The sequence below is a fragment of the Nansenia antarctica genome (genome assembly GCF_963989245.1).
Source record: "Nansenia antarctica genome assembly, chromosome: 10".
In the NCBI taxonomy this organism is placed as follows: domain Eukaryota; kingdom Metazoa; phylum Chordata; class Actinopteri; order Argentiniformes; family Microstomatidae; genus Nansenia; species Nansenia antarctica.
The window spans coordinates 36,201,393-36,224,240 of record NC_137680.1 but is presented as its reverse complement, the minus strand read 5'-3'; the positions used below and the strand labels follow the sequence as shown (position 1 = coordinate 36,224,240).

The 22,848-nt window shown below is 43.8% G+C and overlaps 1 protein-coding gene across 2 annotated transcripts in view; it reads left to right on the top strand.

Moving 5' to 3' along the window:
* Positions 1-22,848, top strand: part of tbrg4 (transforming growth factor beta regulator 4) — a 40,935-nt gene that overhangs the window by 15,554 nt on the left and 2,533 nt on the right. For both annotated transcript variants that reach the window (XM_080541297.1, XM_080541298.1), the window contains exons 9-10: positions 18,931-19,042; positions 19,345-19,459. In XM_080541297.1, coding sequence (XP_080397423.1) covers positions 18,931-19,042; positions 19,345-19,459 — 227 coding nt within the window. The remainder of the gene's footprint in view (positions 1-18,930; positions 19,043-19,344; positions 19,460-22,848) is intronic.

The following is a 22,848-nucleotide window of genomic DNA, read 5'->3' as shown; positions in this document are numbered from 1 at the left end:
CCCACTCGCGTTGCTGTTGTTGTGTGGAAGGTTAGGCAGGGCTTGACATGAAGCTTTTTCAGGTGAACTTGTCTTTTACTTGTCTGAGAGCTGAAGTTACTTGTCCAAATATGACGGTGCACGCGTGCGTGTGTCTGTCTGTCTACTAAAACACTACAAGCCAGTGATACATTACATTCCAATTCCAACAATTACTGTGGATCTACGTGCACGCCAGAGAATGTTCGATTTCAAAGTTTAAAGTAAAGTGGTCATGCCACTTAATTACATTAATGCCAACATTAATGTTTTGATTCAAAGGCATGAATTGCCAGATTCTCTAGGCATGATTGTTTTAATTTTGAGTTATTTAATGAAGTTGAATTTGGTTTTGGAATTTGAAATTATAATCAATATTCACAATTAATTAGTTGTGTTCTTATTTGTTGATAATCTAATGTGACAACTTGCCCGACATAGTCTAACAATTTACCCACTGATGGGGCAAATTGTCACAAATGCACACTGTCTATTTAACGGTCTACAGCTCTGTACTGAAATAAGATATGATGATTTAATCAATATAAAATATGTGCCCAAGACTTCCTTCTTTCATTTGGTATGACATTTATCATTGATGCAAACTAGTCACCTTTTGGCGAAATTCGCCGTTTTTAACTCAAAATAGGTCATCCACGTGAATCATGGAGATTTGCAAAAAAAAAACAAAAAAAAAAATAGGGGGGGGGGGTCATGAAAGTTGTGTCGTGACGTCATCATGGGCAAAGCAGTTCGTTTCAGTGAACTCATTCATTACAATCAGTTCACTAAAAAGATTTGTCCAAAAGAGTCGTTCATCCAATCATTCAGTGCTTCTCAGAGCTTCGACTCACTGCGCGTAGTCCATTCACTGAACTGAAACACGTCAGTGTCCAGTGAGCTGAGAATGTAGGGGCGGGGCCGCCTTCGTAAATTCACTTTGCGAGTGACGGCCTCTCGTCCAATCAAATTACTTGGTCCATTATAACATTGAACCCAGTGTGGGCTGGGCTCTGGCGAATTTACGAACGCGGATAAAGGTACCGTTTTCAAACAACTGAAAGCTACTATAAATATCGTACCCTATTATGTAAAGACTTAGAATTTCACGACACTTAATTATTAAATAAAATATTTGGTACTACTTCGAGACTTTCAAGACAAGAGGCTTCCCATCAGTTCAGTCAGTGACACCTGACACCTGCCTGTAATTAGTTCAGATTTCCTCGCCAGCGAGTTGCATCGTGGAGAACTGCACACACTCACGGTAAGTAACCTGTTTGAGTAATTATATTATGGGGGTGGAAAAAAATGAAGTATATATTAATAAAAAAAGAAATGCGGGTGGTGAGGTAACTTGCCATGTTAAGGTTTCTTCTAGCTTGCTAACGTAACGTAAATTAGCAATGGTTCTTCTGCATAGATTACGTTTACAAGCACACCAAATTCAGATTAAAGTCAATATGCAGGGTATTGTAACCGAATAGGTGTTTATAGGTGTTTATATGCGCTGTAGCAACTGAATATTCTGTTTACATTTGAAAGGGCAAAATAATCTGGCCGCATGTAACTGCGTATTAAGGTACACTGGGCATGCGCGTACTGGTTGAATACAGGAATATGGTGTGCATGTAACGCAGTCATTGATATCTACTTTAACATCATCAGTAGCCTAACTACTAGTAGCCTAACTGTACCACCCGCTTCAATTTGTTTTCAGAATGAGAATGAAAGAATTTGGAGAGGAAGATGCCATTATTGTGGCTCAGCTAGATGCAGGAGTGAGGTGCAAGTGGAGCTGGTCCTGGCTGAAGCTAGACTCAAAGAGTGACGTAAAGGGCAAAGAATATGTGTTCCCTATGTCTCGGTTTTTTAAAAAGATTGACAAACCAGGACATGCCCGGTGCAGCCTCTGCTGCAAAGAGATTAATTATTCAACCAAGGGCTGCCATGCCCTTGTGGCACATTGTAAAACTGACAAACATTGCCAAAAAGTGGTGACAATTATGACCACACACAGTGTCATACCACCGTCAGCAAGTCAGGGCCCATCACAGCAGAGCCCATCAACTCAGGGTCCATCACAGCAGATCCCATCTGCTCAGGGCCCATCAGTGCAAGGCCCAGAGAAGATGAGAGAAAGACTTACGGTGCCAGTACCCCTTTTTGAAAGGGTAGCAAATGCAGAGGTGTGTGTGCATAATTATAGTGCTATATAGATAACAACTAGCACAGATAATATAAAGTCGTAAGCCTAGACTTTGTTAATCAGAATAGGAAATCCCCCATATACAGTGAATCGCAGTATTGAATTATTTTTATAATGATGTCATGTTTACCTATTACAAGCTATGTGCAAGTGGTAACATATAAAATACTAATACTATTTTCGGGGGGTTTCCAGGCAATGGTTCTTGCAGTTCTTGCAGAACATTCCCTTCCCCTCTCTATAGCCCCTGTCATCCGTGAGCTTGCTGAGACACTGGCTCTGGATAAACCAGCTCTGGCAGGCATGAAGCTATCCCGGACAGCTGCCACATACAAGATGGTCCAGGGCCTGGGGCACACCTTCTCAGAGAGGACGTTTGAGAACATTCGGTCATGCCCTTTCTCCATCAACCTGGATGAGAGCACATCAAGCTCCAATAAGAAGGTGCTGTCAATCCTTGTCAGCTACTTTAATCAGGAGCTGAAGCATGTGGTCGTCGAGCACCTTGGCTCCATTGAAGTCCTAAAGGGCACTGCTGAACATCTGGAAAAGGCCCTAGTGACCTTTTTCAAGGAAAATTCCATTTACTAACATGGTTAGCATGATGATGGACTCCTGCAACGTCATGCGAGGGAGTAAGTCCGGGCTGGAGACCAGGATAAGGTCGAAGTACTGCCAGAACCTCCTGGATGTTGATGGAGATTCCTGCCACCACATCCACAATGCCGCCAAAATGTTTGCTGCGCCCTTTGGCCACTACCTTGAGCAGCTTTTCACGGACCTCCACACAGACCACCAGTGGGCTTCAGACCAGGTAATTGTCATAGATATTGTGAAATATATGCCTGTACCAGAAATACTTGTTGCATAATGGCAAATAGGCTAAGTAAGCCCTTTTTTTGCCTGTTTTCAGTTGAAATACCTGATGGAGGTATGCGAGTTTATGGGCATTCCAGGCACCAATCCACAGCGGTTTGTGGCGCATCGTTGGCTTTCAGCCTATGATGTGGGCCTCAGCACTCGCCGAATGTTCCCTGCATTTAAGGTGCTCTACTTCGGGTTCCTCAGTCAGGCAGACCAGACCCTTTACAAAGCAGTCCTAGAGGAGATGTACAAGGACCACAGTGTTGGTGAGCGGGCAAAGGCCAGGATCCAATTTTTCCACCAGGACCTAAAAAAAAAAGTACAATTCTTTAAATGAATCTAATATTGTAAAGAGGGGGCTCAGCCGCCCACAATCTTATGTGATTAATCCTCTTGTATACTGTATGTATTCCAAAATACATTGTATTTCATCTCTCTCTTCCAGGAATGACGCAAGTTGGGAAGGACAGGAAAGAAAGGGTGTGGAAGAAGCTCTGGTTTGAGAGTCGCAAAACAGACCTCCAGCTGAGCATTTACCTCGGCGTCCTTCCCATCATGAAGGAGTATGTGATGGTGTTCCAGGTGTGTATTTTCACATAATGAATTAGTGAATTATCAATCTCTGATACATAAACTAAATAGGCCTATCCTTGTATTCTCTCATTAGTTAGATTGTGATATAAACAGACCCTCAACTGCAAGTCATGTCTGTGTATGGTAATAGAATTGTTGTAGCATTTTATAATAATGCCACTATTCACAGGGCAGCCAAACCCTTGTCCACAAGCTGCATGACAAGCAGCTTGAGGTTGTGAAAACCTTCATGGGGTGCTTTATCAAGGCTGAGAATCTCCACACCACCCCAAAGAAGCTCATGGAGTTGGACTTCAAAGACAAAATGCTGCCTCTCTGTGAGCTGTATGTCGGACAGGTGGCGGAGAAACTGAAGGCAGAAAATCCACGCAATCAGGTTAGTAAATGTATTAAAAATGGCAAATCAAACATTTATACATTTCTCCAGGTAAAATGATTTAATTGCAATCGTTTTAATGTTTTCCAGACTGTGCTAGAGTTTCTGGAAACAGCGAAGACTGCATATATGTCGACAGCGGCATATATGCAGAAAAAGCTGCCACTGGACAGCAGGACCCTGCAGTCACTGTCTGCTTTGGACCCATTGGTGAGAGGACACTCCGAGACGGGCATCCTCCTGAAGCGGCTGGCAGGGATGATGAGCCACTTGGTGCCACCCCAATTTGACGTGCCAATGGAAGTGATCAAATTCAGCAATGATCCCCCCCTTCCCCTGTACATTGATGGGGACAACATGGGTAACTGGTGGGCAAATATTATTGACACTGGAAGGTACCCAGGCCTCAACCATGTGGTTCGAGCGGCACTCTCCATTTTCCATGGACCAATGGTGGAGTCATCATTCAGTGCCATGGGAGATATAATTGACTCCAAAAGCACCAAAATGAGCATGGACACTTTTAATGCCATCCAGACCACCAAGTATGCCCTCAGGTCCAGGGGTCAGACAGCGATCCAGATGTTCAGGAGAGAGAATGTCAAGTTCTCAAAGGTTGACAAGGTCCTATGCAAGAACATCCACACTGCAGGCTCAAAGGACAAGGCTCGCACAACAGGCCCTGTTAAAGAAAAAAGGGAGGCAGGTGCACAAAGCAGGAAGACTGCAGTGGAGGAGGACAGGCAAGCCACAGTGAGGCACATGGCTGCTCAAAAAAGAAAAAAAGCACTGGAAGTGCTGGTACAGGCAAAAAAGCCAAAAAAGCACAAGTGATGTGCTTGGTGGGATGGACTGGAGTGGGTGGATGGTTGGGGTATTCATCAGAATTGGTTTTATTTGTTAAAAAAATAAATGTTATTTGTAGTTCAACATTGTTCAAAATATATTTACAAAATAAATTATACATCTAATTCTAATGCGTTTTCATTATTGTTACCACTGCTTCATAGATCTGAATAACACTGACAGGCTTTATATGTGTCCCTTGAACAGAGCTTGTATAGAAAAATGATGCATTGCATCATGGGAAGGTGCCTGGGCGCCGCGCAATGATAATTTCCGTCGTTTTCAGTGAAAAAAATGTTGTCACCTTTTTGGGCCATCACCAGTTTGCACCCCTGATTTATACCATTGTGATGTATTGTGCGCAGTAAATGTTAGACAGCGTGTGATAACATACCCCGCGCTCCCCTACTTAGCCGACATAGTTTTTTTGACACAGCAGCATACATTTATTAATTGGCAGAACACCGGCAATGGTGCTCGTGTTTCGTCCGATGACATTTTGCGTTTCCCTGCTTTTCCTGGCACATGGACAGTTTTAGGTGTTTGAAGGAACATTGTGCTTGCTGGCTTGAGTAACGTGACGGTTTCTTTCACTACGGACTTAAAATTTCCACAAGCCAACCTCGCAACCTCGGTCAAGATGGTTGGCACTTTGGCGAGCAGTGGGGTTAATAACGGCCACGCAATAGCATTAGAATTTCTGATACAAGTTACACCGCCTCATAGACAGCGAGAATAAGGTGTGGCATAGCTTGTTAATACATTTATTACTTTTCTGATCGGACAACTGAAGGAGGATTTATTTATTTATTTATTTATTTTTCTCTTTGTTTTGACTGTTTTGACCGAACATTGAATGTACTTGTCCCGGACAAGCCTTAATGTCGAGCCCTGTTACTTACGCATAACGCTTTTCCCACAATTCAACTTTTTGTGGACACTTTTGCCCCATAAGAATGAATGGTAGAACTCTCAAATCCTACCACTTCCCTTTTTCCAAAATGTTCACACATTTTGTAAACTGCTGTCAAGACTACAATTGTAAGTCGACATACAAACATTTTAAATCACCATGTTAAGCTCTTCACACTGTCACTCAAAATCGGAACATATAAGCCTAAAAATGTATAGTTTTTACTTGAGGGCCGTTTGTTTGAGAGCTAGAAAGAGACAAAAAGTCCTTAGCTTACAGCTGGTTGCCATGGATACAAACTGTTACAATTAAAAGACGCAATGAATGATGGAATGCTGAAAGCACAGTGCAGCCAGGGTGAGAGAATTCGTTTTGTCAACATTTTGACACAGCTTTTCAAACTGCTCCCAAGACTACAATTTGAAGTTCACATAAACATATTTTACATCTATACGTTCAGTGACTCTCACTGTCACTCAAAATATAATTGTAAAAAATTATAAAAATGTATAGTTTTTACTTGAGGGCTGTTTGTTTGACACCTAGCGAACTCAGTTTTACCCTAATTTAGAGTGACTTATCATGACAACCATCAACCGTAACTTTCAAAAAGGGTGTTGCTAGTTCATCTTTACAAGCCCTGTGGTGCAGTTGGTTAGAGTGCCTGGTTAGTAACTGATGTTAATTATTTGTTGGTTATGAATCAAAGAACAGTTATTGAGTTTAAGACGATTTAATCAATAGTTACAAACAGATACATACATACATGTGTGTTCTCCGGTGGCCTGGGCTGGAAAAGAGGAAGCTCTCTCCCTCCCCTGCCCGTTTTGTTCCAGTCACCTAGATGCCTGCCCTCTTATGCAAATATCTACCAGTGCCTTGTAGCTGGACAAGGGGAGAGCCATCTGTTAATGATCAGTGTGTGTGTGTGTGTGTGTGTGTGTGTGTGTGTGTGTGTGTGTGTGTGTGTGTTTATAAGGGTCCCAACCCCCAGAGGTCTCTGTTGGTCATCTGGTTGCCATAGAACCCTCATTGTTAGAGGGCATCATGCCCTTGCATGCCCTGGTATGTGTGTGTGTTTAAAATATACTACATATTCATACATAGATCATACATACTACATAGATCTTTAGGTCTCACCCTGGTTCATCAAGAGGGCCGTCCCCTGTGATGTCACTATGGCTTTAAGTCAGGGGGCTCTTGCACAACATTGCACAACACTCAGGGGGCTATTTGCACAACATTGCACAACATTCCCCTACAGCATATATTCAGGCCCCTATCATACTATCTATGCATGTGTGTGTGTTTAAGTAGAAATATACGACACATCCCCCCTCGGACCACCCAGAGGGTGTTCCGAAACTAAACGACCACAAAACAAAAACAAAAACACAAAACCCCACAAACCGCAACTAAGACACCAAAGAAAAAATTTAAAAAAATAAACAACAAGACAGAAAAACTACACCAACACACAACACAAGAAACAAAATCCTAAAAATAACAATACAAATTAATCTAAACACAGTACATCATACATACTCCAACACAAAAACTTCCAACGACCAACGTCTTCTTGTTACTCGCATCTTCAGAACAACCTTTACCGCTGTCTCAGAATGATAACCTTTCCTAGTCAGGAGCTTATTCTTCGTTGCGCTAGGAACAGAACTTCTTTCCTATCTTTGTATAACCATCACATCACTTCTCAACTGACCTCAATCACATACGATATAGAAACAAACAAACAATACACAAACAATGACATTCAGTTATCATAACACATAATTCTCCAACAGTAAGCATAGGACAAAGGGAATGCATTAATGCATAGATCTTCACCTCAGGTGAGGACTAGTCTTCTGAAAAGTTCATCAATGGGACTGAGTGACTGATTTTCCAAAAACAGTCAATGAGGCCCTGTCTCCTAAGAAAGTCAAAAATCATGTCTGCTATAATAGGTGCTCCTATCTTAGCAAAATAAGTTTCCCATGCCCCTAAGACCGTTTCCAGCCATGCTATCATCTGCTGTCCATTCCCGTCGTTCCCTTTGATCTGCTGCTTCACTACCCTATTCATAGTCTTTAATCTTTTCCTAACTGGTCGTCGTCCGTCAGTGTCATTGAGGTTCAGGCAGCCGCCTGGTCCCCTCCCACGCTGATCAAGGTCTGGGGAGTCGCCCTCAGCATCATCTGAAGCATGATGCAGGCACTCGCCAGCATCCCCAGTAGCACAGGTGTCCAGGCTTTGGACACCCACAGGCTGGACCTCCAGACTGTCAACACTCTCTGCTTCGTTGGTTTCTGGTTCATTGGCATCTGGACAGCTTTCCACTGTCCCCTCGGCTTCAGGCATTGCCGGTAATATCACTGGCTGTAACGCTGGCATTGCCACTGGCTCTGGCAACACCACAGCATCTCGTCGTAGCTCCTCCTTCTCAGGTTCTCTGGGGACCTCGGCACCTTAATATCACAAGAAAAGAGGATATAATATCACAAGAAAAGAGGATATTACATACCTGGGCTCCATCTTAGAGGCAAATCTTTCCGGAGATAAAATGGCAGCAAAAGTAATCAAAAAAGTTAACCATAGAACTAGATTCTTGTACAGGATATCCTCACTTGTCAGTAAAAACACACTGAGGACCCTATCAGGAGCTCTCATTCAATGTCACTTCGACTATGCCGTAACATCATGGTACTATAGAACCACAAAGGCCCATAAAACAAGACTCCAGACAGCCCAAAATAAACTGGTTAGGCTTCTGCTAGGTCTCAACCCTAGGACACATCTAACCGCTGCTCATTTTTTGAGCCTTGATTGGCTACGAGTAGTTGACAGAGTGCAGCAGCTTGCACTGGGCCTGGTCTTCAAGATACGCTACACCACAAAGACACCCAAGTACCTGTCAACATACTTCCAAAAAGTGAACAACGTCCACACATACAACACCAGAGGAAGCTCCACGAACCACGTTCAACCGCGTTGCACCACAAACAAGGGGTTAAACTCGTTTGCAAACTATGCAGTAAAAATGTGGAACGCCCTTCCTATAATCTTAAAGGAGTGCAAAACACTGCCCACCTTCAAAACCACTCTCAAAAAACATTTACAGGAGGCTGCAATCCGTAACTGGACCCTCTAAATCAAAAATCAGATTAAAAGACCCGAACTACCCACTGTACATACTTTGTGTTTTGTCCCCCGCCCCCACCTGTGGTGTATGTCCCCACCTGTCCTACCCGCTGTACATACCTTATGTTTTGTTGTATTGTTCTTCCCATGATGGATGTGTGTTTATCTTGTAGATAGTAATAGTTATTTGTCTGTATTATCTTGTAGATAGTACTAGCTTTTTTGTCTGTCTTACATGTAACGATGAATTGAGAATCAAGGACCCCAATTGAAATAAGCCAGTGGCTTTCTTGGGTTTTTATCCTGTTAGTTGACCTTGTATGTAATATGTACTTTCATGTACCTACTTCTGCAAATCTTCTAATAAAGTTTTCAATCAATCAATCACCTGTTGGCACAACATCCTGCCTACTCTGTACATCCACCCCCCTGTCCACCACCCGTGGCCCTATTGGGGTAGGGATATGCCCAGACACTACTGGTGTACCCACTCTGATGTTGTTTCTCCAACAGACCCCACATTGACCTAAAGCATGGTCAATCTGTTCCATCAAATATGGACTCCAAAACCCATATTCCTTGGTGATCTTGCGTCTTACCTCCCCCCTAGCCACATGTGCTAATCCATGAGCTTCCCGTATTAACATGCCTATTAAATCTGAGGGTGCTACAACCAACCCCTCATGATTCCTCCATAGACCTGTGTCATCCTGACTTGCCCCCCTTGCTAGCCAAACGTTCTTGTCTAACGTAGTTACTCTACTCTGTAACATCAATAAATCCTCAAGTGTGACCATGCCCTGTAATTGCTTTTCATGTGTGACCAGAAGACCTTTACCTGCCTTGTCTGCTCCTGTAATGGCTTTGGCTGCATCTTCTGCAGCCCTGTTACCTTGTGTGACATGTGATGAGTCAGACCTGTGTGTGGCACACTTCACTATGGCTAATTCCTTTGGCTTCATCATGGCTTGTAACAGCTTCATGATCTGTGCGTGATGCTGTATAGGCGTACCATCAGTTCTCTTAAAACCCCGCCCCCTCCATACAGCTCCATTAAAATGACAAACATTATGTGCATAGGCAGAGTCGGTGTACACTGTCACTCTCCGTCCGGTTCCCAAGTTGCATGCTTCTGTGAGGGCAATCAACTCAGCCAACTGAGCTGAGCAAGGCTGAGGAACTGCCTCAGCCTGTTCTACAATAAACTTTGAATTCTGTGCTTTAACTAAGGAATACCCAGCGCACAAAGTTTCTCCTACCCGGTAACAAGACCCATCAACCCAATATTCTATATCAGCTCCCTTTAAAGGCAAAGCTTGTAGGTCTGTTCTATGCTTAATCACTCTGGCTGTCGATGGAATCTGAACACCGGATGGCACCGTCACCTGACAGCCGTCAGGTGTGCATTTTACTGTACAGTTCAATTGGCATAGAACATCTCTCCCTAGCAGCCCTGTTGGCGTGTGTTCTGACACAAGTGTTGACAGAGTTGCTCTCTGTCCCTTGTACTCTAAGTCTACAAGCTCAGTTGTAGGAATCAGCTGTTTAATTCCCTCAAATCCGATTGTCTTCACATATTCTCCAGACATAGGAAGGTGCGTGGCGTCTTCAGGCTTCTTTGTCACCACCAGCTGGCACCTCCCACTCGGATCTTCCGGGCACCCCTATAGGCCAGCTGCTGGGCCTCCGTAAGGGTTCATCACTCCTGGAGCAGGTGTAGTAGGGGGCCAATATCCTCCTCCTTGGCGCCCCCCTGGGGCCTGTTGCAGCAGGTACAGGCTAGATGTCCATTCTGGTCGCATTGGTAACATGGTTCTAGCATCTCCTTCCCTGCTGCTGTCCATCCCCCTGGTGGTGGTCCTTGGCCAGGCTGGTTGTATGGCTGGTATGGAACCGCTTGCACCCCTGGTGGCCCTTGTGGGTATGGATACCCCCCTTGTGGCCCCTGTGGGTAGGACTGGTAAGTAGCAGGATACCCCCCTTGTGGCCCCTGTGAGTAGGACTGGTAAGTAGCAGTCTGCACTCCAGGTGGCTGTTGCTGTGGGGCTAAAGCCTGCACTCCCTCTATGTTCCTCTCGCTTTCAGTCAATTGCACATGAGTCAATATTCTGAGTGACTCTTCGTCTTGTGTCTTCTGTATCTGAATATTCTTTCGATATAACTCAACTTGATGAGCTACGTGGTCTATATAAACAGCTTTGTTCATGTGTCGTAGCCCCACCACTTCTGCTAGCTTATCCTTAACTGGGGTAGGAAGCCCTTCCTGTATTTTTTCCCTGATTATGGATTTTTCTAAGGGGTTATCTTCAGCGTCCTTCCCTGTCACACTTCTCCATTGAGAGTGCACACGGGCAACAAAACCCCTGGGATTCTCATCTCCCCCCAGTGGCTTCACAATGATATTGTCTGGGTGAATGTGAGTAGGGTAAGTCTCTCTGATTGCCTTCCACAGCCTGCCTCTGTTTGCTGCGAAGAGCTCTGGATCATAAACTGATGTATTGATATATCTATGAAGTCCTGCCTTCATCAATATTTCCTGCATTGTATCCAATCCTGCAATAAAGGCTAAGAGTCTTTTCAGGTCTCCCATCGCGGCCTGCGTTCCTGTCAGTCTCACGTCGACTTCTCTCGTCCATGCGTGTCCACCATCTTGGAGAACGGGGAGTTTCTCTATCACTTCAGACAGATCTGTATGATGCCACGGATGATATTCCATCTTGTTACCCCGAATCAGCACTGGACAGTTCTTTAATGTATTTGATGTCATTCGATGACAATCTTCCTCTTTCTCCCTTTCTCGTTGCTCATTCAGCCATCTGTGGTGTCTTTCTGCTGTGGCTATCATCCTCCTGACCTGAGCGTTGTAGCCTTCATCTGCACTGTCGTCATCTCTTGAGTCTTCACTGCCATCTTTGCTGTCATCTTCCTCGTCACTCCTGTCGTCCCCTTTTCCCCTTGGCTCCTTCTTGGTCTTCTTCTTCTGGGAATGGTCCTCCAGTGCCTTAGCATATGGAGGGGGACTGGAGACAGGACACATGTCTGTGGATGGAATGTTCAATTTCTGTTCCAGTGTTCTGGCCAATTCATTTTTCTTTTCCGGTTCCATCTGAGCTATTTTCTGTCCCTCTACCTTAAATAGATCTAAAATAGCTAACTCTAACTTGCGTTTCTCTGATCTAATCTTTCCTCTTTGATGTGCTTTGTGCACATTGATAAGTATTTCCAATGTTGCAATTATTTGTAAATTAAGGCTGCCCTCTTTCGGCCACGGCTGTTCAATGTATGCCCAACGGCTATTCCATTTCGTAGACATTTTGCTAATTTCCCTAACAAGAGGATTCATTTTTTCCACTACAGCCATAGGGGATAACGTAGCCAACATTCCACTATGTTCACTAATATCTTTTAACAGCTTCGTTGAATTTGCTCCCATTTTAAGCTGATTGATTTATACTGCTCAATATGCTGAATATATTCTATAAGGTGTACTTTTCTCACAACCCACCTTCCTATTGTCTTGTTTGCTAAACAAATGCTAGTCCAATTTAACTGTATTAACCTTCCCCACAGAACCCTACAACTCAGAATAACAGATTTGCCTCTTGTGTATGTCAGTGCAGTATTAACTTAAATCTAATATCTGTGTAAGTACTTTATACTTAAATGTGTTTCCTAATTGTTTATGAATATGTGTCACTTAATTACTCATTCAATACTAATTACAGTTCTGGTCAACACAATTATTAAATCACAAAGGCTGGTCAACACCTAAGTATTCACTGATTTACAAAAACCCTTTTACTGCTTAATTATCAATACAAACTATTCTGCTATTCCTAATCAAAAGCTGTGGACATGACCTAACTTGAAATAAAAAGATGTAAAATACGAATATTAATTATAACCTGTAAAGAAATCGACTTGTTATTTGGAAGGAATGAATGATTAATTATTAATTACAATCTGTAAAGAAATCGACTTGTTAAGTGAAAGGAATGAACGATTAGTTAGAATTATTCATTATATAACCATATACATTGATTTAAAACCTGTGGAGTCAATTATCTGTTAACAAAATATTAAACAAAATAATGATTATTCAGAATGGTTTTCATTAGACAGTCACAGACATTTGACCAAACCTGTGGAATCAATCAATTGTTTTGTGAAACAGAAAATGAATGATCTGAATAATTAATTCAACTAATAAGTAATTAATTAAATTAATTAAAGTAATGTAATACTGAACAGTCATTTACAACATCAATCTATGCATCAGCCTTTTAGATTCTTTCACCAACATTCTGCAAGCAGGCACAGAGCCGTTTTATTGGTGTCATAAATCCTGCTGTGCTGGAGGCACTGCTGTGACTTTGCTTAGGGAGACAGTCAACAGATGTCACAGAACGACTGGCCTCTTTTCCTTTGAATCTATCAAAAGCCCACAGTCTATCTTTACTTTTAACAGACAATGACAAATATCTTTAAACTACTTTAAATACCCCGATGATCAATTCACTATCTTTCTATCTCTAAATTACTACAATCTTTGTATGAATTTATCTTTATTCGTAATGGATGAGTGATGTAATCAATGAAATACAGGTTCCCTTTGTAAAGGGGATTTTCAACTCTGTGTGTGCACGTGTGAGCCAATGTGTGTACAGCCCTGACGCTCGTGCATGTATGAGCCCGGACCAACAGGAGAGGAAGAAGGAGGGGGAGGGGCGAGTCTTGTCTTTTCCTCTGGGGGGAAAACCTGTGGGCTTACAACATATACTTTGCTTTTCCACAATAACTTAACACAACTTTGTTTTCACAAACAAATTACATTCTCCACGACACAACAATTTCAAGATTATCTTTCAATGCAGTTAAACTATTAGTTACCAAACCAAATCTTTCTCATATGCATTTCACTGTTCCAATAGAAGGTCTCTGTGTCTGCGCGCGTGCCCGAGCGTGCTTGTTATTGCTCCGTTGGCACAAAGGACAATGGCGTCTGCTCTTTCTTAGACACACTTCTGCTACAGTTCTGAAGATTTGATTTCATAATCTTTTACAATAATGACAAAACAGACTACACAGTCCAATTTACTTTAACACAACACAATTTTACACACACACTCACGATATTCCGTAATACCATCCAAACAATATCACAACTATTAGTTACCAAACTAATATCTCACAAATCACAACTATTAGTTACCAAACTAATATCTCAACACTATTTTACACAAAAAGCGAATTACCAAATTCGGCCCTATATCACCAACCCAGGCTTAAAGATTATGAAAGATTTGTTTCTATTCCAACAAGATCAACGTTACACAAGATTCTTTTGACTATAACTTATCTGATCAAGCTATATTTATCTCCTGGGGCTAGTCTCGCCACTTATGATGTTAATTATTTGTTGGTTATGAATCAAAGAACAGTTATTGAGTTTAAGACGATTTAATCAATAGTTACAAACAGATACATACATACATGTGTGTTCTCCGGTGGCCTGGGCTGGAAAAGAGGAAGCTCTCTCCCTCCCCTGCCCGTTTTGTTCCAGTCACCTAGATGCCTGCCCTCTTATGCAAATATCTACCAGTGCCTTGTAGCTGGACAAGGGGAGAGCCATCTGTTAATGATCAGTGTGTGTGTGTGTGTGTGTGTGTGTGTGTGTGTGTGTGTGTGTTTATAAGGGTCCCAACCCCCAGAGGTCTCTGTTGGTCATCTGGTTGCCATAGAACCCTCATTGTTAGAGGGCATCATGCCCTTGCATGCCCTGGTATGTGTGTGTGTTTAAAATATACTACATATTCATACATAGATCATACATACTACATAGATCTTTAGGTCTCACCCTGGTTCATCAAGAGGGCCGTCCCCTGTGATGTCACTATGGCTTTAAGTCAGGGGGCTCTTGCACAACATTGCACAACACTCAGGGGGCTATTTGCACAACATTGCACAACATTCCCCTACAGCATATATTCAGGCCCCTATCATACTATCTATGCATGTGTGTGTTTAAGTAGAAATATACGACAGTTCTTGCCCCAGAATTTGGTCGAGTAGATGCCATTTCCTGCATTCTGATGCATTTTAACATGTGGTTTGATACTTTTATCTGGCTATAGCAAGAGAGGAAATATAGGTACATTTTGTAATTTCACTCGAGGTTGGCCCCAGTCAGATCACATATTTGAAAATATTAAAAAGCTAAAAGTATTGATACAATGACTAATTCAGAGGATATTTATGCTTCCATGCAAATACAAATACCTTTACTTCAAATCCAACACAATAATGTAATGGTGGCACTGCAGTAACACAAATGTGAAGATAATGAACACTAAAAGCTTCCAGCCTCTCTCTGCCTTGGTACTACTTCATTGTTTTCTTCTCACTAGTCCCCTGGATCTCTTTTGGGGCTTTTCCATTTCCATTTTCCATTTTTCCGGGCTGGCCTGCTTCTTTGGCGCTTTTCCATTTGTCGGCCTGGGTCGGGTCGGGTCGGGTCGGGTCGCTTCTTTAGCTACCCATCGAGGGCAGGAACCTTTTTTGAGACCCGGAACCTTTTTGCTGCGTGTGACGTGTGACGCTGCACACCGTTGATTGGTTAATGGAAATCGTCATCCCATATTCATAGATTTCTTCGCTAACCGCCATCTTTAAATACCACATTCGCTCTTGGAAAATGTCACTACAGTTTCTGTAATAGCTTATTAATAAAGATTCGAAAAATTATGCTGACCATCGTATTATCTTAGTTTAATGTCATTTCAATGCATCATAGAACTTTTATTTACAACAAGCATAACACAAAAATCGCTATTATGCACCGTCTTTGCCCGTGAATAACACCGGCTATGGAGGTGGTACAATCACAATACTCCTTTGGTATACGGTCATTTTGAGCCCTGAACCACCGCGCTGACACCCCGAGAAGATATGCTTTTAACCGTAAACTCAATGAACCGGGAGTTCACCCGCTGCTGCAAGCGTATCTATAACGAACGCGGAGATTGAATGAGCCCCGCGTCAGTCAGCCTTTCCGTAGAAATACGTCGCACCGTTATATATCTAACGTTACATGTTTTAAGGCTGATCTGTGCATGATAGTGCTGCATTATGTTGATCTATTTATATCGATCTATTCTTGCCAATTCCTTATTACCAGTGGAAAGGGGGAAGACTAAAATACTTTGAATGGGATAGATTAGGACTTGGAGGAAGCATGACACTCGCGAGTTCATCTCGCTTTTCCCCCCGTTAATGTATTAAACAATCTAAGCTATCTAATCAGAGCAGTTGTTATTGTGTAATATTATTGATGGATGTGCCATTTTTGATGGAGAGCAGTGAGCGGATGACTGGATGTGAGCATGTATTTGACTAATGCCGAGATTCGCGTCTTGCTCCGAAACCCGAGCTGCCGCTGCAGACAGGATTGTTCCTTCAAACTACCGTAATTCATGAACTATATGCCCAATCTAAAAAACAGTTTCTGAAAGCAGAGAAGGTGCACTTTTTGAACAGTTGAACTTTTCTAGGCTTATTACGGTAGTTCACCAACAAAAAAAAGCATTTCCCCTGTTGAGCTGTATAGCGGCACTTATTACAATGAAGTGCTCTTATGACACGTAACTCCTCCTTGTCCCGGGTCGCTCAGTATAATGGAGAAGCGTCAATACCCAGAACTGTTCAAAAGCGTGCCGAAGCGAGCCGTGCCAAGCCGTGCCGGGCCGGTCAATGGAAAAGCGCCATTTGTCTCTTTTTCTTGCTTACTTCACTTGTTCCTTCTTTACCTCTTAATTTCATTAATTCCTTTCTCTCTACTTTTAGTGAATGAAGACTAAGACAGCACACAGGACAGTTTTATTTGCCACTTTTACATTTGAGAATTTTAATCTGAGAGCTGAGAACCTTTCATGAAGTTGCAAAAACTACAATTCAAACGTACCTGAGACTCCCTGTCTGTCCCTGTCTCTCCCTGTCTCTCCCTGTCTGTCCCTTTCTGTCCCTGTATCTCCCTGTCTGTCCCTGTCTGTCCCTGTCTGTCCCTGTCTGTCCCTGTCTCCCTGTCTCTCCCTGTCTGTCCCTGTCTGTCCCTGTCTCTCCCTGTCTCTCCCTGTCTGTCCCTGTCTGTCTCTGTCTGTCCCTGTCTGTCCCTGTCTCTCCCTGTCTGTCTCTGTCTCTCCCTGTCTGTCTCTGTCTGTCCCTGTCTGTCCCTGTCTCTCCCTGTCTGTCTCTGTCTCTCCCTGTCTGTCTCTGTCTCTTCCTGTCTCTCCCTGTCTGTCCCTGTCTCTCCCTGTCTCTCCCTGTCTCTCCCTGTCTGTCTCTGTCTGTCCCTGTCTGTCCCTGTCTCTCCCTGTCTGTCTCTGTCTCTCCCTGTCTGTCCCTGTCTGTCCCTGTCTGTCCCTGTCTCTCCCTGTCTCTCCCTGTCTGTCCCTGTCTGTCCCTGTCTCTCCCTGTCTGTCTCTGTCTCTCCCTGTCTGTCTCTGTCTCTTCCTGTCTCTCCCTGTCTGTCCCTGTCTCTCCCTGTCTCTCCCTGTCTCTCCCTGTCTCTCCCTGTCTGTCCCTGTCTGTCCCTGACTAGGCTGCAGCTCTGCAGTCTGGGTGTCACTCTGCTCTGGCTGCTCTGCTGCCTCATGACATATGCAACAGTTCCATATTAGCATATTTCGCCTATTTCTTGTGAAAAACAATAACTATTCTATTCTTAACTGTTCTTTCAGGTAATAGGCCATAGCGTTCTTACTTTGCGTTTTTGTGCACAAAAAAATGCTCTGATGTCCACTTTTCTTTTTTCTGCCATGATGGCTGGCTACACAAACATGCACGCACGCACGCACGCACACACACACACACACACACACAGCAGTAGTTAGCTAGTCAGTGAGAATAACCATACAGTAGCACAATCAGAGAGCTGCAAACACGTTACTAGCTAGCCTAGCAAAAACGTCCGATAACGTTAACTGCTAAAACAACATGACAGTGAGTCTAGTGACCTGTAATTCAAATGCTGCACATTATGCTTTTAAAAGCAACAGGCAAACATTTACTTAAGTTAAATGCCAAGCTTGTAGTGCAGTGGTCAGACCCACTCACCTCAGCAACAAAAATGCATACAGTACTACAACTACCTGGCAGTGGGAACCTAAACTGCTGGCAGAGTAGCGAAAACGTGGTATGGAGTTTAATTTATTCGGGCATTCTCTCAATGAGCAAGCGGAATGGATTTGACAAGGGGAGCAGGCAACAGGCAAATTACTAGCAAAAACGTGGTACGGAGCTTCATTTATTTGTCAATTCTCTGAAAGAGCAAGCGGAATAGATTTGACTGGCAGCGCACTGAAATTGCCATGGTTTCCCAACGGTAAAGTGGGTGGGTCCAATATTATTGGACGTTAAAAGTGGATGGGACTTGTCCCACCCACATACAATGGCTCCGACGCCCAATGCAAGCACACTTAACAATTTCCACAGAAATGGTACCTGTCTAGTTGACTATTTGTACTGCTAATTGTATCCTGTCTTATTTGTCTCCCACAACTTGTCACTTGTACTATTGTCTCTTTGTTTGATCTTGACTTATTTGATGTGGTCTTGTGCTGCAATGTCAAGGCAGGAAGGAGAAGAATGTGACTCTCGTGTAATGTGACAACTATAAAACTAGAACACTTGAAACTTGACTGGGTCACATGTGTGTGTGTGTTTCCAGAGGGGGAGGTGGTGGTAGAGGTGTAATGGTGTGTGTGTGTGTGTGTGTGTGTGTGTGTGTGTGTGTGTGTGTGTGTGTGTGTGTAATGGTGTGTGTGTGTGTGTGTGTGTGTGTGTTTCCAGAGGGGGAGGTGGTGGTAGATGTGTAATGGTGTGTGTGTGTGTGTGTGTGTGTGTGTTTCCAGAGGGGGAGGTGGTGGTAGATGTGTAATGGTGTGTGTGTGTGTGTGTGTGTGTGTGTGTTTCCAGAGGGGGAGGTGGTGGTGGACTCTGAGAACAGACCTGTGGACCTGCTCACCCTGACGACCCCCCACCTGACCGGGGGAGGGGGGCCCCAGCCCTTACCTGAGGGGGCTCGACGGTGAGGGAGGAGGAGGGTGTGTGTGTGTGTGTGTGTTTCTCTCTCTGTCTCTCTGTCTCTGGTGGTTGGGGTGTAGTTGTGAGTGGTTGGGTTCACACCTCTGTGTTTACACCAGCGGTCTTTGCTTAATATAACACTGCGTGTGTGTGTGTGTGTGTGTGTGTCTCTCCCCTCTCATTCCGTGTGTGTGTGTGTGTCTCCTTTCATTCCGTGTGTGTGTGTGTGTGTGTGTGTGTGTGTGTGTGTGTGTGTGTGCGCGCGCGTGTGCGTGTGCGTGTGCGTGTGTGTGTGTGTGTGTTCAGTCTGGCGTTCCTGCCCTGGGAGTTCCCTCACTTCTGCTCCAAGAGTAAAGACCTGCTGGGACGCTGGAGCATGATGAGACGCCACCTCCACCTGGCTGGATACATCACTGTAGAGGTAGGGGGGGGGGGGGGGAGGAGGTAAGGGGGGAGGGAGGGGACACCTCCACCTGGCTGGATACATACCTGTAGAGGTAGGGGGGGGGGGGGGGGGAGGAGGTAAGGGGGGAGGGAGGGGACACCTCCACCTGGCTGGCTTCATCACTGTGGAGGTAGGGGGGGGGGGGAGGAGGTAAGGGGGGAGGGAGGGAGGGGGGGGGAGGGGAGGAGGTAGGGGAGGAGGGGAGGAGGTAGGGGAGAGGGGAGGAGGTAGGGGGAGAGGGGAGGAGGTAGGGGGGGAGGGGAGGGGAGGAGGTAGGGGGAGAGGGGAGGAGGTAGGGGGGGAGGGGAGGGGAGGAGGTAGGGGGGGAGGGGAGAGGAGAGGGACAGACACAGAGAGACACAGAGAGACACAGACAGGCACAGAGAGCTTAGCAGGGCTGTGTTATCTGAACGGGCCAGGGAGTGTGCAGGCTTTTGTTCTAACCAAGGTGTAACACCTGTTAACACCTCCACCTGGCTGAATGAATCCTGATCTGATCCGTCAGCACTGTGGACGCTGAGTCAGGCCAGCCATGACGCTGCTGTCTGACCAGCCATGACGCTGCTGTCTGACCAGCCATGACGCTGCTGTCTGACCAGCCATGACGCTGCTGTCTGACCAGCCATGACGCTGCTGTCTGACCAGCCATGACGCTGCTGTCTGACCAGCCATGACGCTGAGTCAGGCCAGCCATGACGCTGAGTCAGGCCAGCCATGACGCTGCTGTCTGACTCTCAGGTATCTAACGCTGGAAGGGTGCAGTCAGAGCAGGTTAGCTGTGATGCTGCAACGGTTAGCCCCGATGCGAACACTAGTACATAACACCTGTATGACACGATGCTAACACTATAGTACATAACGCTTGTATGACACGATGCTAACACTATAGTACATAAGTATACTATACTATAGTACATAATTCCCGATTCTGAATCGATCTTCATTGAATGAGCGATTATCGATTCATAAATCCCGAGATCGATCTTTCATGTTTTTTTATTTTTTTATTTTTTTTCTCTGCTTGCAGCTTCAACCCGCAACAAGATCTCGTGGCCAGATCTCGCGCTACAAGCATTTATCACGCAACGACCAGGCTTAAAGGCAGATGTCTGGGTGCATTTTGGATGTAAAAATTATGACGATAGAGATGAGCAGGACAAAAGCAAAGCCATATGCAAGCTGTGCGCAGTGGAGGTTAAATTTAGTGGAAACACCACAAATCTACGGAACCACTTATTGAGGCATCACCCTGACGTGAAACATGGAAAAGCGGATCCGAAACAAGCCTCGCTGATAAAGACGTTTGGTTGCAAATTACAATCAAATTCTCCGCGTGCCCAACAAATTACTACAGCGTCGTCAGTGTCGTCAGTGTACTAGAACCACGCTACGTGTTACCGACACGCAAACAGTTGAGTGAAGTGATAGTCCCAGACATGTCCGCGCAGGTGAAACGTGACATCGCAACTTCACTCCAGCCAGCAGAGAGAGTTGCCATAACGTGTGACAGCTGGACATCCAGAGCAATGGACTCGTACCTGACAATCACTTGCCACTTTATCAGCGAGGCTTGTTTCGGATCCTCTTTTCCATGTTTCACGTCAGGGTGATGCCTCAATAAGTGGTTCCGTAGATTTGTGGTGTTTCCACTAACTTATTGTTACTGTATACTACAGTATTTTAATAATCATTGATTTTCCAATTATGTTTATTCCTGAATAAAATCTTCCAATCTCCAAAAAGGGAGAAAGCAGTAATGAAGGGCTTTAGTTTCATGGACATTATGGTTTACAATGTGTTTTTTTGTTCCCCAAAATACCCTCATCTATTGCACTATTTTTTCGTTTGAGTTTTGCACATTTTTATTTTGTGTATATATATATATATATATATTATGCAAATAAGCTATTTGAGACAGTCCTGAGGGATATGTGACGTCTTGTTTACCGATAGGCTATGTTTGTAGCCCCTTTATTTACACTGGCTGCAGTGAAGCACGTTAAAAAGCACTTTTTGTAGTGTCTGATTTAGCAAAATGTTGGTCAATGATGTTCATTTATGTTCCAATAAGAAGTACATTCATGTAACTGCTTTGGAGTCAATTCTTAATGTAAACATTGATATGTTTAACAATGCTACATGTTATAGGGTTCCTTGAACCATTTATAGCATTAGTTCTGAGAATCTCTTCATATTCAAGGAAAATTGATATTGTAACTCAGGGGTAGGCAACCTTTTTGATATGAAGTGCCATTTTAAAATGTTCTTGTTAGTCAGTGTGCCAACCACAATATCAACATTAATTATGACTCGACATCAAACCAAACCAAACAGACCAACTGATCTGCAATTTTATTCCACAACATGAACAACATTTTTCAGCAAAGAGCTATGTATGCAACGCCATGTATGCTAAATAAACAGGCCTAACAGTCAACTAACTGAAACTTGAACAAAATGACCAACATAACATCTAAGACAACTAAACGTTGTGATGCGTAGCACAACTTTAAGCAAATTGGAGCGCTCAATTTCTACCAAAGTTGCAATGCTGCTAACTGCGCTCCCTATGGTTATCATTTTAATAAGTAGGCCTAACTGGATGGTGATTATACAAGGGTCTTACTTGTATGAATTATAATTTATATTTATATAATTATTTGGTTGTTACTTACATTTTATTCTTTTATTCCAACCACAACAAACATTTTTTTGGGGTTGCAAAGAGCTATGTATGCAAAGCCATGTAAACAGTCCTAACAATCAATGTGATCCCTGGCCCTGTAACCTTTGCTCAACTCCATTATCTGGGGGTGGTACTTGGTCACTTTAAGTAACATGGCATGTCATTCACATCTACAGGCTAAACACTGTCGCATCTTTCAAACCAGCGGTCTGCTGCGCTTTCACGTTTTCTGCCATTTCTCCTATTCTTCGTTCCACACTTCTGGCTGACACTGGGATGTCTTTTATTCTTGATTTTATTGTGTCTTAAGCCTTCAAACAAAACATCTGAGCTACAGAGGAAAGCCTCCTTAATATATTCTCCATCAGTGAATGGCTTTCCACGTTTCGCAATGAGCAATGAGCAATGAGCAATGAGCAATGCGAAAGCTTGCTTCAGTTGCGTGATTTTTAGCAGTGGCAAATGCTTTAAAGGTGCTGGCCTGCTTCCCATACCTTGACACAGCACGTCTTATTGATTCGGCCTTGTCTGTTTCATCCTTGAACGACTTCTGATGTTTGGTCTCATAATGCCGTTTAACGCTTGAAGTTCGGCAAACAACATTTTCGTGACATAGGACACATACAGCACGGTCTTTCTGGGACACAAAACCCCACTCTTATTATATATTATTATTATA